Below are 23,361 nucleotides of genomic sequence, written 5' to 3' on the forward strand. Positions count from 1 at the left end.
CAATGCATGAACACCGACGGTGTGTGTTTCAGTATCAAGACCTAAACTTGCCGCAATCCATTCTTTCAACTGACTAACAGACCATGTTTGTGGTGCGCTGATTGCAACCTCTATGTGAGTAAATTCACTCAGATCTGCTCCCAACTCATTTGTTTGGACAGTACCAGGACCATAGTAAAATCTCAACTTCACTACATCGGACATCTCGACTCACCTATTTTTTTTCAATATAGAAATACAAGTATTAGACATGTCTATATATATATATATATTACCAGGACCATAGTAAATAATATAATAAATAGGCCCATGTTTACTAATAATAAATAGGCCTCAAATAATAATAATAATATAACCGACAAATATGATAATTCAGTTTATTTGAATTATATGGCCATGTTGATGTATTTTTTATTTTAATCTATGTTAAAATAATTTAGAAAAAGGCATGCGTCTTATTTCTACGATCATGTAAAATTCTTCCTTGCAAAGAAGTTTTTTTGTTAAACTACAGCCTGGCCGTTTAAAAAAAACAGTGTGGCATTGCTTGTTATGGGTTAAACTTTAGAAAATACGCATAATAAAGGTTAGCGGGTAATCCGCTTCATATTCGCATCGGGTACGGACTGAAACGTTTTTTAACATGTAGTTCTACTTTTCCTATTTTTTGCTTGCTTATTAAATTTTCATCAAACTGACATGCTATGCACATGCCGACCCCAACTCTTCAAAAAAAAAACTTGTCTCTTCTTTCCAACTTTTTATTCATGTTTCCAACTTCTTATCCCGCACCTGTGTACGTGTCAAGTATTAAGCAACAACTTATTATCCCACTAACAACTAATACAATTCACACACCTACAACTATATTACGAATATTTGCCGTAGCAACTACAAATATTTACGTATACTACCGGGGCAAATAACAATAATCGCACACAAATTTATTTTCACATCGAACGAAGCGTGCGTGCGAACGAATAATATTTACGTATACTACCGGGGCAAATAACAATATTTCCGTATACTACCGGGCCAAAAAACAATAATCGCACACAAATATTTACGTATACTACCGCGGCAAATAACAATATTTACGTATACTCCCGGAGCACCTACGAAAAATAAAATGAGGGCTGAAATATACCCTTGAAGCGTGCGTGCGAACGAAGAACGAAGAACGAAGAACGAAGAACGAAGAACGACGAACGACGAACGACGAACGACCTCCACCACCACCACCTCCACCACCTCCACCACCACCACCACCTCACCACCCCAACTGCCCCAACGACGAACACTGCCCCAACTTCACCACCACCACCTCCACCAAAATGCTCACCACGACCACCACGAGCTACCCCGTCAGTAGATCGACACCTCTTTTGGCTGCCCTAAATGAGTTGAACCCATTCACGGTGCCAAAATCGCGAAAATGTAGCTCATTTAGGTGTACAAATGTGTGCCATTTTTCTGTAGAGAGAGGAGGAGGAAGAACACAGCAGAATGAGCCACGGGAGAAGAATAATGGAGGAAGGAGAGGATATGGGCGGGCAGGGGAGAAGAAATAATGCAGGAAAGAGAGAAGGAGAGGATAAGGGCGGGCTGGCCAGCGCGCGTCAGGTCGGCCGCACCCTGTCGGCCACCAGGTGGCCGATCGGCGGGCGGCAGGCCGACAGGGGCGTGGTGCCGACAGGCCGCTGCCTCCCCCTCGCGACGTGGCACGACCAACCACAGGCCGCCGCGTGGCTGCCCGGCCTGCAGTCGGCCTCCTGATAGCCGATCAGCCTGCTGTGGGCCGACTGGGCTCAGTCGGCCTGCAGTGGGCCGACGGTGTATTATTCTTGTAAATTCTTTTTTCTGCGTATTATTTCTGTAATTTAAAAAAAATTGTATTATTTAAAAAAAATTAGCGAAATGAAGACTCCCCTTTTATAAAAGTGAAAGAACAAATCCAACCGTTATCCACCAACTCAGCCTGCGACACGCGGTACTACCGCACCATATAAGCGGTACTACCGCACTGGCACGCGGTAATACCGCTCGCACGGCAGGGGCCAAAACCAGTCCTGATGCGCTATGGCAGGGAGCGGTAGAACCGCTAGCGCGGTACTACCGCGCCCCCTTGCGGTACAACCGCAAGGTAGGAATCGTCTAGGCTGGGAAGGCACGAACATATAAAAATACATCTGTGACTACTTCCGCTGAGTTTTGATCTATGCAAAAATTCGACATGGTACTACCACAAGCCTGGAGCGGTACTACCGCGTAGGGCATGGATGTAAAAAATTACATCCGCCCCTACTTCCGCTCATGCTGTTGTGCCTGGCCAGAGCCCAAGGTACTACCGCGCTCATTGAGCGGTACTACCGCCTAGGGCGTGGATGTAAAAAATTACATCCGCCCCTACTACCGCTCGAGCAGCTGCGCCTGGCCTGAGGCCACGGTACTACCGTTCCCAAGGAGCGGTACTACCGTGAGCACCTGCGGAACTACCGCGCCTGAGGCCCGTACTACCGCAAGGGCCTGCGGTACTACCGCTCCGAAGAGCAGTACTACCGCATGCCCTAGTTCAGCAACACTAGGAGTCCTTCATTTTGCAGAGACACGGAGAGACGGAGGATGCTCCAAAGAGCCAAAGGAAAGGTGGTGCAAAAAGGAACAGACGTGTACGTGTTGATTGCACCCAAACCTTCCCAACACGGATCCCTCTTAATAGTACGGCTTTCCTACAACTCAAATCCACCGAAAAGAAACATAGAGAAACGCCGTCTTCAATAGTCTTCGAGGGGTACTAAATCGTCTTGTGCCTAGACATGATATATCTGAAATGCTCAATGCACACGATTAATCCGCAAAAACATTGTCATCAATCACCAAAACTACTAAGGGATAGCCCTTACGACACCTTATTTTACTCTTTCATCAAGTGAATTAAAGAGTGGACCTCGAAATAAATAAAGCAAATTAAATACTAGTACAAATTGATGGGCCCAAGAGCACCCGGTTGCCAACATTTGGCCCGCCCGAAGCAGACAACACCACCGACCAAACCCTACATCTCCTCTTCTCACCATCGCCGCCACTCAGTCACAGACACCTCGCTCCTCACTCGTCGCTCGCCTCTCCGCCCGAAACCCTAGCCGGGCTCCTCCTTCTCGTGCTCTGCTCTCCTCCCGCCGCCGCCGGCCATGGACGCGGAGCAGCTCCTGCCGTACATCTACACCTGCCTCCCCGAGCCGCCAGTCTCCCACACCGCCCGCCTCGCCGCCCGCCGTACCGCCCCCTACCACGGCGTCGACCGCATCAGCGGCCTCTCCGACGCGCTCCTCCACGACATCGTCTCCCGCCTCCCCTTCAAGGAAGCCGCGTGCACCGCCGTGCTCGCCACGCGCTGGCGCCGGGTCTGGCTCTCCGCGCCGCTGGTCCTCGTCGATACCCACCTCCTGGACCACTGGTCCCCGACCCGCGCCGACGCGCCGGCCGTCTCCGCCACTGTGTCGCGCGCCCTCGCCGCTCACCCCGGGCCCTTCCGCTGCGTCCACCTCCTCTGCACCCCCATGGACGCGTGCCACGCCAAGCTCAAGCGCTGGCTCCGTCTCATGGCCGCCAAGGGCGTCCAGGAGCTCGTCCTCGTCAACCGCCCCTGCCCGCGCGAGGTGAATCTCCCCGGCACGCTCTTCCGCATCGCCACCCTCACCCGCCTCTACGTCGGCGTCTGGAAGTTCCCTGATGCGACCTGCCTCGGCGACGCCTCCTCCCCCAACCTCCGGGAGCTCGGCATCTTCAGCGTCGTCATGGAGGACGGGAACGTCGAAGCCGTCGTCGCGAGGAGCCCCGTTCTGGAGACCCTCAACATTCAAGGGAGCATGAAGGGACAGAGCCCCCGCCTCGTCAGCCAGAGCCTCCGGTGCGTGCAGATCTGCGATTCCGTGATGGAGAGCGTCGTCATGGTGGACACCCCGCACCTCAAGCGGCATCCTGTACAAGGTTCGGCGATCTCTAAACCCTGCCAGTGGCTTGCGCACCGGGATCAACATTGGCAATGCCCCCAACCTGAAATCGTTCGGGTACCTGGAGCCAGGAAAGTGCGCCCTTGAGGCCGGCGGCACCATCATCATGGTAGATCACCTACCTAACCTTTCCATTTGTTCAATTGGCAAAGATGTTTAATTCAATGTCTGATCTTTCTTTGTTGAATAATTGGGCGCATTCCATTCCAGCCTGGGATGAAGCCAAGCGCAAGCACTATGTTCACAAGCGTGACTACGCTGAGCCTGAATGTGCGTTTAGGAGTCCATGATGAAGCCAAGATGGTGGCCACTTTCCTGAAGTGCTTTCCTAATGTGTCGTGTCTGCATATCAGGGTACTCATCTTCATCAGCACTTACTATAGGCTGCTAGCAGTATACACAATAAAAGAAAATAGTGCCATTGCAAAACAGCGCCGTCCTTAAAATACGCTATTAACATGCTATATCGCGCTATCACTTGCTATTAGCGTGCTAGAACGAGACATCATGCATTGATTTATTTAGCGAGACATTGCTTAGAACGCTATACCAATGCTATTAGCAGCGCTACTATTTTTTCAGTTATTATCCATCATCTTTTTAGTGTTGCTGCTGCAATGCATAATCCATCAGTAGTTGAACTGTTCACTGACTTAACCAATTTGCAGTGTGAAAGATGTGATGAACCCACTGGCAAGCTCGAACTTAATAAGTTCTGGGATGAGGTTGGCCCAATCGTGAGCATTATGTTGCGCGTCGAGATTATGACTATCCGTGAATTGAGAGGGGAGGAAGGCGAGATGGCTTTTCTCAAGTACTTCCTGCAGAACGCAAGGGTGCTGAGGCATGCGGTGTTCATCTTCCCCAATCCTGATTTATCTTCAATTTCAAGGGCGAAAGGGCGCTCCATAGCGGGGAATCTGACTAATCTGACATGGGGCAGTACTAAAGTCTGCGGATTCATGGCGTATGGGAGTTCAGATCCTGAAGGAGGCAGGCCATGGTGCTTCAAAACCGGAGCAGATTTTTCTCGTGACCCTTTTTTGCTGGTGAAGTTAAGAGCAGCAACATGTTTCATCATCCAAGCTTAATGTTCCTAGGAGTGGTCAGTGTGCTTTTGCAACATCCTACAAGCGATCGCTTTGGTTTGTGTTTATGAAGACCGGGCGGTGTTCTTGGTTCTAGCATGATTAGCTTGAAGTGTTGAGGTCAGTGGCGCTACTGTTTATGGACTATAACTCCTATGCATGTCAGCATGTGTTTTGTTTAAGTAGATGAATGCTGCTTTAGCTTCTGCTGGGCTTATCTTGGTAGTGATGCTTGCCTGATAAAACTACGTAGATTGTAAAACTGGATGTTGTTTGGCTTCGATGAAATGGGGCATGGTGAAAAGCCCTGACGTTCCCATGCATGAGCCTGGTTGAAACTAATCTCTTTGGCTTAAGTAGTGGGGATGGTTTGATAGAACTTAACTAATCCATGCACGGCGGATCGAATCTTGTTGTCTACTGGTTAGGTTAGGCCCTGTACAATGCAATGCTTACTCGTGGTGCTTACTCAGCTTCGTTCATGCATCATCATGACCGCTAGTACGAGCCTCTCCGTGTAGATGATCGTTCGAATACCATTGGCTATGTTTTCACAGTTTCCTCTTGTAGCTATACGAGTTTCTTGAATGTAGTAAATCTGTAAGTAATTACTCGTTCCAAAAAGTAGTGCTATCCAATTTCGAGCGGCGGAAACCCTAGCCAAAATTGCTGCCACATCAAATTGATGATCCAATTTCCCTCTTGTTTACGAATGCGAATCGTTGCATACATCAAGTTGTCTTCATATTGGTGAACATGGCTAACGATTATCGACGAAATTGCTGCCACATCGTCGGCATCAAGCCTTCCTTGATTTGTACCCCACGGCGCAGCTCACAAAAGCCATCAGATTGAGGCAGCCCAGTCCGGCCATCATCCAGAAGAAGCGATCCAAGTGCCCCTCGTTCAGGTCGTCGGGGATCCACCCCGGCGAGCCGCCGGTCGCCGTCGCCCACTGCACGGCCGTCAGCAGGAACTAGCTCAGGTACTCCCCGGCTGCTATCGAGAGGAGCCCGAGCGCCGTGCATACTGTCTTCATCGCGGGCGGCGCCTGGCCGTAGAAGAAGCTGAACTGCCCGACGGTTGTGAGCACCTGGCCCACGCCCTCCAGCGCGTACTGCGGTGCCTGCCACAGCACGCTCGTCGCCTTTGGCGCCAGCGGCGATGCCTTTGCCGCGCGGAGGCGTGCCGTCTCGAGAAACGCCGCGGCGGCCATGCTGAGCACGGGCATGGCGAGGCCGGCGCCGATCCTCTGCAGCCCCAAGATGCCGTTCTCCCTCCCGGTGAGCCGCCTGGCCGCCGGCACGAACACCCGGTCATAGAGCGGGATCAGGACGACGATGGTGAGCACGTTGAAGGTGGACATGGACGCGGGCGGGATGCGCACCGAGCCGACGGCGGTGTCCATCGCCATGCCCTGCTCCACGAAAGTTGACGGGACCTGTGCCGCCACGGCGTAGAAGAACACGATGGTGACCAAGAGCGGCAGCATCCTCACGAGGATTTTGAGCTCCTCCACCTGCGTCACGGCGCAGAGTCTCCACGGACTGCGCAACGCCGGCGCGTCTGTCTCCTCCATCTCCTTGTTCGACGGCCCGACAATGGCTGCCTTGTCAAAGAATCTGACCAAGTAAGCAGCAGATACTCTCATGTCAAGAATCTGATAACTGAAAGTAGTGGCTGCTCTCGGGTGTACTACACCCGAGTTTGTCCAAAATTTAAAAAACCATTATCTAACTACATCCAGAAAATCTTAAATTTCGAGACAGCAAACTCTATCAATGTTTGAGGTTCTTGTAAAATTTCATCCAAAAGTAACATCCCGAGGGCTCTCACAGAAAAAAAAAAATCGCTGCTCAAAGTTTTGTGCACCGTTTGAGCAGTGATTTTTTTTTTTTTTTTTGTAGGAGCTCCTCAGATGTTATTTTTTGATGAAACTTTGCAACAACCTCAAACATTTCATTGAGATCCATGTCGCAAAATTTCAGATTGTTTGGATATTGTTTGATAATGCCTTTTCAGTTTTTGAACAACTTGGTGTAGTACACCCGAGAGTAGAAAATACACTCTCGACACGAGCAAATCTCAGAGTAGTCATTGAACTCACCGAAGATCGGTGGTGTGCTCTATCCTCTCAAATCCCCTCATCACAGGATTGTCATCTGGCAGCTCATAGAGGAGAGAGCTATCGGACGGCAACTCGACGTTGAAATTGTTGACAGCGGCGACGACGACCTGGCACACTCCGGTGAGTGGGCTGCCATGGGTTGGCTGAAACCTGTACTTGCGCGATGTCGCAACCAGGCAGGAGAGTCCCACGGCCAGGATCGTCGGGCCCAGTGCCCAGCCGTAGTGGTCTTGCACCCACACGATGCCGGTGCTTGCTATCGTCGACCCGCAGTACATGGTGAACACGTACCAGTTGAAGAAGGCGGCTTTCGCCCTGCGCTCCAACGGGTCGCCGTCGTCGAACTGGTCGGCACCAAAGGACATCAGGCATGGCCGGAGACCGCGTACTCCGACCGCGATAATGTAAAGGCCGAGAAACATGATGGACTCCTGAACCGCCACCACATTCGATATGCCGTTCTTGACGAGCAGCAGCAGGTACGCCGAGAGAGCTGTCAGGATCATCCCCTGCAAGCAAAAGGAAAAGAAAAACATATCGACCAAACTTCAAACAACAAAAATCCATGAGGTTGAACTCGCTGGCATTCTTCTTTGGTATGCTAATGCAAAATGGGTCAGAGAAAACGTTCCTGTGGTTACCCGTCCTAAAATCGACGAAGCGCAATACCAATCTTTTCTAACGGAAATAGATTCTCCAATCAATATATACTAATAAAAGAATATAAATCAAAGTAGCCCGTAATCAGAATATCTCAATTGGCGTCTCAAGATGCAGAGTGGTGATTTATTCTAGTGTATGGTTGTTGGTGGGATTAACGTACCACGACGAAGGTGGAGAAGGAGATGACCATGGTGCGGTACCTTCCCCAGTAGGAGTCGGCCAAGATGGCGCCGACCAGTGGAATCACGGAGCTGGTGGCCTGCCAGGTGGAGACACTTCTTGCAGACGCAACATTGCCCTTGCCCAGGACGACGGTGAGGTACGTGATGAGGTTGCACGTGATCCCATTGATCGATAGGTTGTAGCAGAATTCAATAGCTGCACATCCCCATCGAAGAAGGTGAAAATGAATAGAAAAATATCATAATCAGGCAATTTTTTTATTAATCCAATTTAGAAATAAATCATGAATATTGCATTGACAAATATTAATCTCATACTCATTTCTAATCATGCAAGCTCGTACTACGCATACAACAAATATATCTACATAAACAGTAAGCACGGCGACTTGTCAGTTGGCTATGAGGTCTTCTCCTAGCTGCTAGTACTTCCTCCGTCCCGAATTACTTGTCGCAGAGATGGGTGTAGGAAAACGCAACAGACTTAATGTAGAGCAATGGTACAGTGGAGCATGCATCATCCGTTCAAAGACTGCAGGTTTGTTGCATCATATGCCTGCCCAAAGAGAGTTCAGGGACATGATCGATCCATCCATGATTGCCTTGTTATTTCAATCGAGCAGGCCAGGCCAGTCATCAACGGATATATTATATCCAACGAAGCCCTTTTTTAGATGCAGAAGCAGGTTTAATATGGAGAGCCTAGGTGATCCACAACCACAAGGCAGCTAGGGGAAAATATACACAAGATTTCAGCCATGGATAGACAAGTCTCAGGAATGATACGCCGTAGGAGTCCTTCCGCTTCCTTAAGAAAAATCTCAATAGAAAGCATGAAAGATTACCGAGAAGTGTGCGGCACGCGCGCCATCCACCCGTGCGGCGCTTCAGCGCCGGGTTCCCGTCGAAGTCGAGAGACCCGTCGGCGGCGTACGCTTCCGCCGCTCCCTGCGACAGAAATCCCCATCCGTCGGTCAAGCCAAAAGGGAGAAAATAATTTGAATCGTAGAGAAGACAAGCATGGCCATGGAGGCAGAGCGCGAGAGGGGGACGAGACCTCGGCGGGAGGGCGGTCGAGCCTAGCTCCTAGTACCAGCACTATCGTTTTCCGAGAGAAACAGAGGACCTGAAAGCTGGAGAGGGCAACCGAGAGAAACAGTACCTAGCTAAGTAGTACGGCCTCGCTCTCCTACCTCCCGGTAGCTGCACTGGTGGGTAAAGGGAAAGGACGAGCTACAGACGAAGTGAAAGCACAAGCTACGGAGACAGAGGTGTCTCCTTATAAGTACCAGGCACATCCATCCACGTCGTGTGGTGTTGCTGCTGAGCTAGTGCCCATCCTTGTCTGCTGATGGATGCATGTATTACCATCTCATCTAATCTCCAAACCGCACGATGCTTCCTTCAATGTTTGTGTTTTCCACCATACGTCGTCGCCCCCCCCCCCCCCCCCCCCCCCCCCCCCCACACACACACACACACACACACACACCCCCACACACACAGTAGGCAGTCCCCTCCCTCCCGGGCCGCTCACGCGGGCGGCTCCAGAGGAAGGCGGCGGGCATGGTCCGCGAGCCCTCACGGGCCTTCCTCGCGCGGGGGAGTGGCGTCACGCGGGTGGCACATGAGGGCCTCTCTGGTGCGGCGGTGCAGGGGGAGGCGCGCAACGGTGCGGTGGTGTGCGGTCGGGTTCCCGCGGAGGAGGTGTTGCGGTGTGTCATCCGGGAGGCACCAGCATGGGCGGCGGCGGTGCATAGGTGTGGCTCGGCCATGGGAGGCAGCGGGGCTCGCCCAGGTGAGCGGTGGCGGCCTTTTGGGCGGCGGCCGGGCCCTGCTGTGGTGGCTGGGGCGTGTGTTACAATTACAAGACGTGGCTTTGTTGTTCTCTTTACAACATGTTTGGCAATATTTGGGAAGGGGAATGGGAGTTTAGAGTAGGGAGTTGGGTCGAGATTAGACATGGGATAAGTCATTTTATTCCCAATCCTTTGTTTGGTGCGTGATAGGAATTATGTGTGAGAATTTGAGGAGAAATTGTACTCTCTTTTTTGGTTCGTGAAAATTGGGACTAGATAAGGGAAATTAGGATGAAAGGTTAAGATTGACTCACTTAAACAATTCCCTTCCAACTCCCACCTCCTCCCCTTTTAATTAAACGGTGGGAGTTGGAGTCTAAGTCCCATGCCTCTTCCCTTGTGAATTCCCAATCCCTCCAACCAAACAATAGATTTCAAGTATCATACCCCTTCAACTCCAATTCCCTGGCTCTAATTACATTGAATATTTTTCATAAATGACATGAACATTTTTGTAAATGTGTGAAACATCATTTAAGTGTTACGACTTCTATGAAAGGTACGAAACATCTTTCCAAAATTATGCGAACAAATATTTACAATATATATATTTTTCACATATACATTTATTGTAATGTATGAACATATTTTAAATGTGATGAACATCTTTACCAAATTAGGAAAACAAAATTGTTATATTATATGAACATAAGTGCTATTGTAAAAATATTTTTGTAACATGTCATGATACATTTTTTTAACGCCTGAATATATTTAAATGTGATGATTTTCTGAATGTTATAAACATTTTAAGAAAACTAGATAATTGCTCATGCGTTGCGATGAATGCATAAATATCTCACGTAACGGTATGTCACTATGTCGTTGTGATACCCAGCCGCTACATGCCAACGGTGTTGTGCCGGCCACCGCCGTGATGCTACTATCTACTGAAGCAAGACCGAGGAAGCACACTCATGGGGTCGTCGCGGACAGGAGGAAAATCAACAAAAAAATCTTACCTGTAATAGATAACACACATATTTTTCTCCATGTCATCTCAAACTTGAAATAGGAGTGCAGGATAATTTAGCATATGCGTGGAGATGCTTGGACTGGTTCTTCAGGGTGAGAACCTAGATTCTGATCTTGGGTGGTTGGATCCAATGACAGCGGCACTTGTGTCACTCCCTTTTTGAAGGCGTTGCTATTTAAGAACCTCGTTGTCTGTATGATGGCGTGAGATGGTTGGGGCGATATGGTGGTAGTTATAGTTTGCCGATGGTGGATCTGATCGTTTTGTTTTTTTCCTTGTCTACATATTTTTTTTTTAGAAAAGGAGGATGACCCCCGGCCTCTGCATCTGGGCGATGCATACGGCCACTTTATTAATTATTCTCACAAGACCTTACAAAGTCATACAATAGTAAGACTAAAGCCGCCGTCTAAGCAACAAACTATCGCTACACCTATCCAGTTGATGAAGGGGTGCAGATAGCCTGGGCCTAATACCAAACAGACATCGCAGCCAAGCCTAACATCTAAGACCCGAGACCCCAACCTAGCCACTTGTCGGGTCTGGGACACACACTGGTCCGGCATGCTATCAGAGGCCACCGCCGCCAACTGCCACCGCTCCATCTTCAGAACTGTACTGATGCATCAACCTTGCTCGGTCCAGCTATCGTCGACGCCACCACGGCGCCCAACGGCACCTCCTCCCTGCGCGCAAACAGCTGAACACGTCGCGGTCGCCACTGATACACCTCAGCGCCATGCTGCCAAGTACCACCAGCCGACACAGCTTGAAGTCCTTGGAGGATCTGTCGTGCGTAGCACCTGCCGACCAGGCATGACCAAGCGTAGCACCTGTCGATCAGGCATGACTTGACATCTCCACCAAAGCTCCGTGCAAGACGAAGCCGCTCCACCTCCTGCCTCTGACTTCCAGCACTGCTCCACAAACGATGCTCCCAAGAGAGAAACGACACCGCAGTGCCGCCATCATCCGGTCTGGAACACCAGATCCTAGGGTTTCCCCCGGAGCAGTACGAGTGGGTCGATGGTAGTCACACGACGATGCCTTCATCAAGGTAACGACATGGAACGCCGCCATCGCCCGCCGTCGGCTCGGTTTTCACCGGAAACTACGTCTCCCCGACTCGCAGCTGGTGCTAGATGACGGATCCCAAGATCCGAACACCCAGCCTCAGGTCGACCACCTCTGACGGAAGAGATGACCACCACCGCCGGCTGCACCGGTCAGAACAGATCTGAACGAAGGTGCCGCCGACGAGACCACCAGGCCCTCCACGCCGCCATCGCCGATCTGAAGGCAGCACACACGCCACCGCAGCCAAGCCGGCCGCCGCCGACCGCAGCTGCCGCCGCCGCCCGAAGGGCCATCCGCAGCGCCCGCAGCCCTGGCCGCCGCCCGCGACTGGGCCGCCCGCCGCCAGGACGGGCCGGCCTCCCGCCGCCTGCTACAGCCATCCGCCGCGCCGCAGATCCCAGATCGGTCGCGCCACCACATGCCTTGGGGTCCGCCCCACCCCGGAGACGCGCGCGAGAGGAGATCCCCCGCCACCGCCGTCGGCCCCCGGGCTTAGCCCGGCGGCGTCCTCCGGCGGCGGCGGAGGGAGAGGAGGAGGGAGTTTGCGGCGTCCTTGTCTACATATAACTTTGGTTTTTTATGACTTTGCTATTTGTCGGTGTGTTTTTTGTGCATGTTGGTGTTGGCTGGGCATCTTAGCTATGCAGAGACTAGGTGTGTGCCCGTTGTATTTGTATCATTTTGATGCTCCATTTTAAATCAATAAAATTCACCCTTTCTTCAAAAAAAAAATGTGTTGAGCAAAAAGCTCATATATTTTATCGACTTTTAGCGGGGTTGAACATCGACCCTCCACACAACACAAGTGAACCCAGTTCACATTCTTGAAGTGGTTCACTATTGCTGATATTTTTTGAGGCATTTCTCTATTGCTGATGAATCGTGTGCATTGTCTTGAGTGCATCATACACCGTAGGCTGTAAAAAGAAATGTGCGCATGGTGAAGCAACTGAAAAATCAGCAACCCTTCCTGGATTTGTACCTCCTGGCGCAGCTCCCGAACGCGATCAGATTGAGGCAACCAAGTCCGGCCATCATCCAGAAGAAGCGATCCAGATGACCCTCGTTCAGGTCGTCGGGGATCCACCCCGGCGCGCCGCCGGTCGTAGTGGCCCACTGCACGGTCGTCAGTAGGAACGAGCTCAGGTAGCCGCCGGCCGCTATTGCAAGGAGCCCGAGCGCAGTGCACACGGTCTTCATGGCGGGCGGCGCCTGGCCGTAGAAGAAGTCGAGCTGCCCGATGGTAGTGAGCAGCTCGCCCACGCCAACCAGCGTGTACTGCGGCGCCTGCCACAGCACGCTCGTCGAGTTTGGCGCCGCACGGAGGCGCGCCGTCTCTAGAAGCGCCGCGGCGGCCATGGCGAGCACGGGCATGGCGAGTCCGGCGCCGATCCTCTGCAGCTCCGAGATGCCCTTCTCCCTCCCGGTGAGCCTCCTGGCAGCCGGAACGAAAGCCCGGTCGTAGAGCGGGACCAGGAGGATGATGGGGAGTATATCGAAGGTGGACATGGATGCCGGCGGGACGCGCACGGAGCCGACGGTGGCGTCCATCGCCATGCCTTGCTCGACGAACGTCGACGTGACCTGCGCCGACACGGCATAGAAGAAGACGACGGTCGCCCAGAGCGGCAGCATCCGCACGAGAATCTTGAACTCCTCGACCTGCGTAACGACGCAGAGTCTCCACGGGCTGGTCCGCGCTGGCGCGGCTGCCGCCTCCACCTCCTTGTCGGAAGCCACAAGAATGGCGGCCTTGTCGAAGAATCTGATCAAGCAAGCAGCATATCAGATCAGTCTAGTGGTAACCAAGCACGCGACGCGAGGTAAACTCGATCAGAGGATTGTAGTAACTGACCGGAGATCAGTGGTGTGCTCGATCCTCGGAACTCCGGCGAGGTGGTCCTCCGGCATGTCGTAGAGCAGAGAGCTATCGGCCGGCGTGTCGACGCTGAACTTCCTCACGGCAGCGACGACGACCTGGCACACTCTGGTGAGCGGGCTGCCGCGAGTTCGCTGAAACCTGTACGTCCGCGACGTCGCCACCAGACAAGATAGTCCGGCGGCCAGGACGACCGCTGGGATGGTCAGGCCCAGAGCCCAGCCGTAGTGATCCTGCACCCACACGATGCCCGTGCTGGATATGAGCGACGCGCAGTTCATGTTGAATACGTCCCAGTTGAAGAAGGAGCCCTTGGTGGCGCGCTCCGACGGATCGCCGTCGTCGAACTGGTCGGCGCCGAAGGACATGAGGCACGGCCGGAGGCCGCCCAACCCAACGGCGATCATGTAGAGGCCGAGAAACAAGACGAATTCCTGAGACGACACAATGTTGGACGACACGATGTTCTTGACGAGCAGCGGCAGGTACGCTGAGAGAGCTGTCATCAGCATGCCCTGCACAAAAACAGAATTCAATTCGAGTCTGGATCAGGCAAGCTGAAGACTGCAGAGTGGTGATTAGTTGGCTTGGGTACTTACTGCGACGCCGATGAAGCAGGAGACGACCATGGTGCGGTACCTTCCGCAGTAGGAGTCTGCGACGACGGCGCCGCCGAGAGGCATGAGGAAGCAGGTGGCCTGCCAGGTGGACACGTTCCTCGCCGCAGCGACGTTGCTCTGGCCCAGGACGCCGGTGAGGTACGTGACGAGGTTGAAGGAGATGCCGTGGAACGCCAGGCAGTAGCAGAACTCGGTACCTGCGTGAACACCGTCGTTCAAACTAAATTAACCATCACGCAGAGACACCATCGATCCAAGATTAAAACTGAACTAATCATCATCACGCAAAGAGTTTTATTACTGCCAAGAACAGGTGAAGAAGAAATAAATTACCGAGAATTGAGCGGCACGCGGGCCATCCACCTGTGCGATTCTTGAGCGCCGGGTTCCCGTCGAAATCAAGGGACCCGTCGGTGGTGTACGCCTCCGCCGCCTGCCACGGCAATCCCCACCAAAATTAACAGCGAAACATCATCCATGTCAGCTGAGACGAAAGGGAGAAAGAAAATGAAAGAGGCAGAGGCTAGGGGGACGAGACCTCGGCGGGAAGGCGGGCAAGCAGGGCCACGGTGTGCTCGCCGGTGGAGGCCATGGCGGGAGCTTGGGAGCGTACGCCTGTCGCTTGTCAGATGCTGCAATTGGCCCGTGCAGGCAGCCTCGTCCTCTAAGCTGGCCCCATGTTGTTGGCATTGAGAAAATTTCCGCAGTGTATAATTAAACAGCCAAGAGCATCTCCAAATGGGACAATGGGAAGCGTTTGTCTAGACTCTTATCGAGGAAAGATTAAAAATCACAAAACTAGAAAATATCTAAGCGGCCTAGCTTTTAGCACCAGACAAACAACTTAACAGCTCCTGTAAAATGTTTCCCGTAAAAGTGGGAAGTTGTCAAACAATTCAAACTTTTCTCAGTTCACGCAAACCTCTTTCCGTAAAATCTGTTTTTTTTTTAATTTCTACTTTTATTAAATAAACCTAGCTAATGGCGTAGGACCCGCATGTCATTGACAAGTGTGTATGTGTGTGTATGCACGCGCGCGCGTGTGAGAGAGAGAGTGAACTGCATGGTGCGGTGGGGCGTGGAAGCATCAGGAGCGCGTCGAGGCGGTGCCCCGTGCATGGAGGCGACACGATGGCGACGCGGGGTGACCGTGCGAGGGGCGGCAGTGGCGGTATCGCGACCGTCCTACCGCGGCGCCCGGCACTGGGTGGCGCAGTATGGGAGGCACGGTGGTGGCCCCAGGCCTTGCTGTGGTGGCGACGACAGAGGGACGACAAGACAAAGCGGGCAGCGAAGGGGCGGCGGCAAAGTGGCGGCATGACAAGGTGACATCGGGCGGTGTACCGGAGTGACGACGCACGGCGCTCATCATGAACTTGTGATCTTTTGCCCGCCAAATTATACGGGAACGGCTATCTTCCCATAAACTTATGAGTAATGCTACACGCACGGGGACTTTACGGGGCCTTACGGACTAATTAGAGATTAATGGTTATGATTCAATTAAGTAGGACGGGCCCCACCACTTAAAATCAAGGGGGCCAATTAGATTAGCGCATGTTCTCCACCCCGTGAAAGTCTGTTGAATTTGCCCGTGAGTGTAGTATTATGGATGAGGTTATTATACAGGATTCCGTAATGTTTTTCTGGATTTACGGAACTGGTGGAGGCTTTCCCCCTCCCAAATTTTCCTAAAATGATAGTTTTTTTTAATACGGGATCTATTGTGGTTGATCACGACATACGCTAATTAAACAGCCAAGCTGCCTCATGCGGGGAAGAAAATGATGTGTGAATGTGGACGCTGCAGCCGCGAAGGCAACAATGAAAAGTATTAGAGCAACACCAACATGATTCATCAAAACAAACATCATTATTAAATATCCACTGTCACTCACGACGTCCGACCATATTCATCAAATATCCGCTATTTGGACAATGGAGAGAGAAAGAGAAGAGCATACAAAATAGGTTTGTGGCGGGACTTCTGCAGTAGCGAACAAGCATCGCTCGGGTGCCAGCTACTGCCGCGGGGCGAGTCAGGCGGCTGCTGCGGAGTGAGTCGTGCAGAGTCGCCCCATCGATTCAACCCGCGCTGACGGGAGCACCACTGCACTCCCACCACTGGGCTAGGAGCCCATCCACAAAACAAAAAATTAATAAGTAAGAACAAAATGAAATATGAAATGAAAAAGGAAGAATAATAAAACCAAAGATGAAACCGGACAAGCAAAAATACACAAGGAACGTTTTTCAAATACACGTTGAATATTAACAGCGAAACATCATCCATGTCAGGGGTTGAAAACTTGAAATAATACGCAGGCGAAAGGGAGAAAGAAGTTGAATTGTAGAGAAAATAATTACGACGAAAGAGCGGAGCCAGAGGCTAGGGGGACGATACCTGGGTGGGAAGGCGCGCAAGCAGAGACACGGTGTGCTCGCCAGTGGAGGCCATGGCGGGAGCTTGGGAGCGTACCCCTCTCGCTTGTCCGATGCCGCAGTTGGCCCGTGGAGCCTCGTCCTCTAAGCTGGCCCCATGTTGTTGGCAAATAGAAAATTTCCGCAGTCTATAATTAAACAGCCCAGAGCATCTCCAATGGGACAATGGGAAGCGTTTGTCTAGACTCTTATGGAGGAAAGATTAAATACCACAAAACTAGAAAATATCTAAGCGGACTAGCTTTTAGCACTAGACAAGCAACTTCAACAGCTCCTATGAAAAATTTACATACACTACAGGTGCCCTAACTTGTCCGACACGGGTAGTTTCAAGCCTAAACTTGAAAAATACATAATAGTGGTGTCATAACTTGTCTGGACGTTCAAATGCGATGCCTTTGAATGTATGCCGCCGTATCGAGTGCCTGCGTAGCATGCTAGCGTGTTGCTGGGCCACATGTCAGTGGCTGCGGGCGCTGGACGTGTGCTCTGAGCTGTGCGTGTTTTTTTATAGGAATGCCCTTGGACTTTAATTAATTCTCGCAAAACATACCTAGGAAACGGCCGTGCATGGAATAAAATAATTATCAATATGTCATTATTGTTTATTTTATATCTATGTTCTATTATGGTTATTGTGTACACTGACGAGATAAACATGAACTTTTTCTAAAATTGATGTGGATTTAAAAAGTTGAATGTATAGTAAAAACACGGTGAGCATTTTTTGAAATACACGTTCAAGTTCAAGTTCATTTTTCATTTTCATATTATTTCAGAAAATGCTCAAAGTGTTTTTTAGAAAATGTCAAATGTGTATTAAAAAATTATTGTGTAATATTATGCTTAAATTTCTACAAACACGCTTAACATGTTACTACATTTATAGAGTTTATTATTGTCACACAATACTATGTAATAAACGTTGAATGGTTTTTAAACTACAATATTGTCAATTTTGAATACAATGAAGATACACAATAACTGTTTGTGCTTATGGTCCTGAATGAAGATGGATAAATTTACACAATATTTTTAATATATGTTCAATTTTTTAAATCCACATAAATTTTAGAAAAAATCCATGTTTATCTCTTCAATGTACACAATAATGAAAATAGAATAAAGATATAAAATAAACACTAATTGCATATTGATAATTATTTTATTTCTTTCATATGGGAAAATTTATGTATCATGAAAATTAAGCAGAAACTTCACTAAAAAAGGTACATGAAGAAAAAACATGTGCAAAGCGATACGTGGAATCATCCATATAAATTGGTAGCTAGTACTTAAACGTAAACCGAAGTTTGGCCTCGTTGTCTGCTCGTTCCTTAGGCAACCAGGAGGTCCCTCATTCGTGAACCAACCTGTGGTTGGATGGTTAGAGGGACTGTGGTATCCCCAGCCCACCAGAGTTCAAATCCTGGTGCTCGCATTTATTTCTGGATTTATTTCAGGATTTCCGGCGATGCGCTTTCAGTGGGAGGAGACGTCCCGTCGATGACGAGGTACCTATGGTGACTTCGTAAATTTCAAGATGATATGTCGGCTCAGTCTTTCGGAGGTGCTCATAGGGGTAGGGTGTGCGTGTATGCGTTTATAGGGGTGAGTGTATGCGCGTATATATAAGCGCTTGTGTCTGTACTGATGTTTAAAAAAAGAGGTCCCTCATTCGAACTCCCTCCAAGCCAACTCGTTGGGTATATTTTTGCAGGAACTCATTTAACTTCAGGGGTGTTTCAGTAAGAAAAACAACACGCTTCCAGCACTTTCCAAGAATTAATTAATGTCCAGGGTCATTCCTAAAAAAACTAACACGCACAGCTCACAACGCGGATCCACAGCCACTGACATGTGGCCCAGCGACACGCTGGCATGCCATGTGGGCATTCGACACGACGACATACGTATAGAGACACCGTATTTGAACGTCCGAACAAGTTACGCCCCTACTTTTATGTATTTCTTAAGTTTAGGCACCAAATTGACCACGCAGGACAAGTTAAGGCACATGTAGTGTACTTAACTTTTAAAAAAAGCTGTTTCGTCTGCGCGACCAATCGAGCTGTGAATCAATCCACATGTAGGACCAAGACCGAGGGAGACCGCGGGGCAGAGAGCACTTCAGACCGATTCCCATTGAGGCAGTGTAGGATACCATCGGGTAGAGAAATTTGCTCCGACCTGGACAACCTCAATCGCGCCGAAACCGCATGGACCTGTGGCTGTATATATGCGTACTCGTTCAGTCGTTCTAGCCTTGTCGTAGAACACCGACGCGGACGATCTCGTTCCACACATCCAGGCGTGAACGAGCGCGCAGCAGGAGCATGCGAGCTCGGTTTTTCTCTCCCTGGTGGCTGGAACCCTAGCCGCAGGCCATCTCTCAGCACCGTCCTCTGGCGGCTCGTCTTCGCCGGCGACCTCGGTCGTTGGTGGTAGGGGGTTGCCGGATTCACGCTTGTGAATCATTTTTACTCCCTTGTAGTCTACGTTTTTAGGCTGTTCATTGTCTTGGCTTCGGCGGCGACAACGACGATGCTGAATAAAGATTTTTCCGATCCTTCCCTAATGAGGCCATCGGTCCTATGTGTTAGAGACCAATACAGCTACGGCTTCAAGCCGACTTGGAGTACAAGTCCGGCTGCCTCCACATAGATAGTTTCCCTACTTGGGTCTCCTTTTGTAATTGTAAACTACTATGCTATATATATAATCAGGGGGTGCGCTGAGGCAGGCAATTGATAACTCACAAGTATAGGGGATCGCAATAGTTTTCGAGGATAGAGTATTCGACCCAAATTTATTGATTCGACACAAGGGGAGCCAAATAATATTCTCAAGTATTAGCAGTTGAGTTGTCAATTCAACCACACCTGGATAACTTAGTATCTGCAGCAAAGTATTTAGTAGCAAAGTAGTATGGAAGTAACGGTAACGGTAGCAAATTAATATTTTTGGGTTTTGTAGTGATTGTAACAGTAGCAACGGAAAAGTAAATAAGCGAAGAACAATATGTGAAAAGCTCGTAGGCATTGGATCGGTGATGGAAAATTATGCAGGACGCGATTCATCATGTAACAGTCATAACATAGGGTGACACAGAACTAGCTCCAATTCATCAATGTAATGTAGGCATGTATTCCGAATATAGTCATACGTGCTTATGGAAAAGAACTTGCATGACATCTTTTGTCCTAACCTCCCGTGGCAACGGGGTCCTATTGGAAACTAAGGGTTATTAAGGCCTCCTTTTAATAGAGTACCGGACCAAAGCATTAACACATAGTGAATACATGAACTCCTCAAACTACGGTCATCACCGGGAGTGGTCCCGATTATTGTCACTTCGGGGTTGCCGGATCATAACACATAGTAGGTGACTATAGACTTGCAAGATAGGATCAAGAACTCACATATATTCATGAAAACATAATAGGTTCAGATCTGAAATCATGGCACTCGGGCCCTAGTGACAAGCATTAAGCATAGCAAAGTCATAGCAACATCAATCTCAGAACATAGTGGATACTAGGGATCAAACCCTAACAAAACTAACTCGATTACATGATAAATCTCATCCAACCCATCACCGTCCAGCAAGCCTACGATGGAATTACTCACGCACGGCGGTGAGCATCATGAAATTGGTGATGGAGGATGGTTGATGATGACGATGGCGACGGATTCCCCTCTCCGGAGCCCCGAACGGACTCTAGATCAGCCCTCCCGAGAGAGTTTAGGGCTTGGCGGCGGCTCCGTATCGTAAAACGCGATGAATCTTTCTCTCTGATTTTTTTCTCCCCGAACACGAATATATGGAGTTGGAGTTGAGGTCGGTGGAGCTCCAGGGGGCCCACGAGGCAGGGGGCGCCCAGGGGGCAGGCGCGCCCCCACCCTCGTGGAAAGGGTGTGGGCCCCCTGGCCTTGATTCTTTCGCCAGTATTTTTTATTATTTCCAAAAATAATCTCCGTGGAGTTTCAGGTCATTCCGAGAACTTTTGTTTCTGCACATAAATAACACCATGGCAATTCTGCTGAAAACAGCGTCAGTCCGGGTTAGTTCCATTCAAATCATGCAAGTTAGAGTCCAAAACAAGGGCAAAAGTGTTTGGAAAAGTAGATACGACGGAGACGTATCAACTCCCCCAAGCTTAAACCTTTGCTTGTCCTCAAGCAATTCAGTTGATAAACTGAAAGTGATAAAGAAAAACTTTTACAAACTCTGTTTGCTCTTGTTGTTGTAAATATGTAAAGCCAGCATTCAAGTTTTCAGCAAAGATTATGAACTAACCATATTCACAATAACACTTAGGTCTCATGTTTACTCATGTCAATGGCATAATCAACTAGCGAGCAATAATAATAAATCTCGGATGACAACACTTTCTCAAAACAATCATGATATGATATAACAAGATGGTATCTCGCTAGCCCTTTCTGAGACCGCAAAACATAAATGCAGAGCACCTTTAAAGATCAAGGACTGACTAAACATTGTAATTCATGGTAAAAGAGATCCAGTCATAGTCATACCCAATATAAATTAATAGTAATGGATGCAAATGACAGCGGTGCTCTCCAGCTGGTGCTTTTTAATAAGAGGGTGATGACTCAACATAAAAGTAAATAGATAGGCCCTTCGCAGAGGGAAGCAGGGATTTGTAGAGGTGCCAGAGCTCGATTTTGAAATAGAGATAAATAATATTTTGAGCGGCATACTTTCATTGTCAACATAACAACCAAGAGATGGCGATATCTTCCATGCTACACACATTATAGGCGGTTCCCAAACAGAATGGTAAAGTTTATACTCCCCCTCCACCAACAAGCATCAATCCATGGCTTGCTCGAAACAACGAGTGCCTCCAACTAACAACAGTCCCGGGGGAGTTTTGTTTGCAATTATTTTGATTTGATTTGCATAAAGCATGGGACTGGGCATCCCGGTGACCAGCCATTTTCTCGTGAGTGAGGAGCGGAGTCCACTCCTCTTGAGAATAACCCGCCTAACATGGAAGATACGGACATCCCTAATTGATACATGAGCTATTCGAGCATACAAAACAGAATTTCATTTGAAGGTTTAGAGTTTGGCACATACAAATTTACTTGGAACGGCAGGTAGATACCGCATATAGGAAGGTATGGTGGACTCATATGGAATAACTTTGGATGCACAAGCAGTATTCCCGCTTAGTACAAGTGAAGGCTAGAAAAAGACTGGGAAGCGACCAACTAGAGAGCGACAACAGTCATGAACATGCATTAAAATTAATAAACATTGAGTGCAAGCATGAGTAGGATATAATCCACCATGAACATAAATATCGTGAAGGCTATGTTGATTTTGTTTCAACTACATGTGTGAACATGTGCCAAGTCAAGTCACTTGAATCATTCAAAGGAGGATACCACCCTATCATACCACATCACAACCATTTTAATAGCATGTTGGCACGCAAGGTAAACCATTATAAACTCCTAGCTAATTAAGCATAGCATAAGCAACTATAATCTCTAATTGTCATTGCAAACATGTTTATTCATAATAGGCTGAATCAGGAACGATGAACTAATCATATTTACAAAAACAAGAGAGGTCGAGTTCATACCAGCTTCTCTCATCTCAATCAGTCCATCATATATCGTCATAATTGCCTTTCACTTGCACGACCGAACGATGTGAATAATAATAATAGTGCACGTGCATTGGACTAAGCTGGAATCTGCGAGCATTCAATAAACAGGAGAAGACAAGGTAATATGGGCTCTTTGTTAAATCAACAACAATGCATATAAGAGCCACTTTAATAATTTCATCATGGTCTTCTCCTATCGACCCCCAAAGGAAAGAAGAGAAATAAAACTATTTACACGCGAAAGCTCCCAACAAGCAAAAGAAGAACAGGAAATATTTTTGGGTTTTCTTTTTAATTACTACTACTACAGCAAGAAAGTAAACTAGCTAAAAGCTACAACTAATTTGTTTGTTTGTTTTTCTTAAGGTTTATCAAACACACAAGAAGAAAACAGGAAAAAGAAAATAACTGGCATGGATAATACAGTGAAAAAGTATGAGCACCGACATCTAGCAATGAGTGTGTAAACATAAATGTAATGTTGGTGATAAATACGTACTCCCCCAAGCTTAGGCTTTTGGCCTAAGTTGGTCTATTGCCACGGCTGGCCTGGCGGATATCCAAAGCTGTAGCTGGGGTCGTACTGAGATGCAGCAGTCATTGCATTGTGGGCTGCATCTTGGAGGCGAGCTATCTCAGCCCTCCTCTCGTACTCGTTCGCCTCCTCCCTGGTTATGAAATATCTCCCCTTTGCGTGAAAGTCAAAGAAAATAGAAGCAGGGAGAGTGACGTGATAGGTACGTCGTCTGTCAAAGATTTCGGTACTGGAGGAACTGATCGTTCCTC

The 23,361-nt window shown here is 49.1% G+C and overlaps 2 protein-coding genes and 1 pseudogene across 2 annotated transcripts; 1 reads left to right on the forward strand and 2 right to left on the reverse strand.

The window, feature by feature from the left end:
* Nucleotides 1-3,106: 3,106 nt before the first annotated feature.
* On the forward strand, nucleotides 3,107-5,331 carry LOC123169401 (putative F-box/FBD/LRR-repeat protein At5g25850; annotated as a pseudogene).
* A 369-nt stretch (nucleotides 5,332-5,700) lies between these two features.
* Nucleotides 5,701-9,402, reverse strand: LOC123166623 (protein NRT1/ PTR FAMILY 8.5). The gene is made up of 5 exons (XM_044584428.1): nucleotides 9,132-9,402; nucleotides 8,920-9,022; nucleotides 8,053-8,270; nucleotides 7,209-7,738; nucleotides 5,701-6,723 (listed from the first exon to the last, which is right to left on the reverse strand). Exons 3-5 carry the CDS (start codon nucleotides 8,080-8,082, stop codon nucleotides 6,078-6,080), a joined length of 1,206 nt encoding a protein of 401 aa, XP_044440363.1. The 5' UTR covers nucleotides 8,083-8,270; nucleotides 8,920-9,022; nucleotides 9,132-9,402; the 3' UTR covers nucleotides 5,701-6,077.
* Nucleotides 9,403-12,752: 3,350 nt separating this feature from the next.
* LOC123166811 (protein NRT1/ PTR FAMILY 8.3) lies at nucleotides 12,753-15,202 on the reverse strand. The gene is made up of 5 exons (XM_044584611.1): nucleotides 15,024-15,202; nucleotides 14,819-14,918; nucleotides 14,465-14,682; nucleotides 13,842-14,380; nucleotides 12,753-13,751 (listed from the first exon to the last, which is right to left on the reverse strand). Exons 1-5 carry the CDS (start codon nucleotides 15,075-15,077, stop codon nucleotides 12,944-12,946), a joined length of 1,719 nt encoding a protein of 572 aa, XP_044440546.1. The 5' UTR covers nucleotides 15,078-15,202; the 3' UTR covers nucleotides 12,753-12,943.
* Between the last annotated feature and the right edge of the window lie 8,159 nt (nucleotides 15,203-23,361).

Source organism: Triticum aestivum, chromosome 7D (genome assembly GCF_018294505.1).
Source record: "Triticum aestivum cultivar Chinese Spring chromosome 7D, IWGSC CS RefSeq v2.1, whole genome shotgun sequence".
Taxonomy (NCBI): Eukaryota; Viridiplantae; Streptophyta; class Magnoliopsida; order Poales; family Poaceae; genus Triticum; species Triticum aestivum.

Coding starts and splice junctions, on each gene's coding strand:
- LOC123166623 (XM_044584428.1), bottom strand. CDS start 8,082: ATGGTCATCTCCTTCTCCACCTTCGTCGTG. Junction 7,739..8,052: donor CCTTCTCCACCTTCGTCGTG/GTACGTTAATCC, acceptor TTTTGCTTGCAG/GGGATGATCCTGACAGCTCT. Junction 6,724..7,208: donor GAGCACACCACCGATCTTCG/GTGAGTTCAATG, acceptor TTACTTGGTCAG/ATTCTTTGACAAGGCAGCCA.
- LOC123166811 (XM_044584611.1), bottom strand. CDS start 15,077: ATGGCCTCCACCGGCGAGCACACCGTGGCCCTGCTTGCCCGCCTTCCC. Junction 14,919..15,023: donor TTGCCCGCCTTCCCGCCGAG/GTCTCGTCCCCC, acceptor TTGCCGTGGCAG/GCGGCGGAGGCGTACACCAC. Junction 14,381..14,464: donor CCTGCTTCATCGGCGTCGCA/GTAAGTACCCAA, acceptor GTTTTTGTGCAG/GGCATGCTGATGACAGCTCT.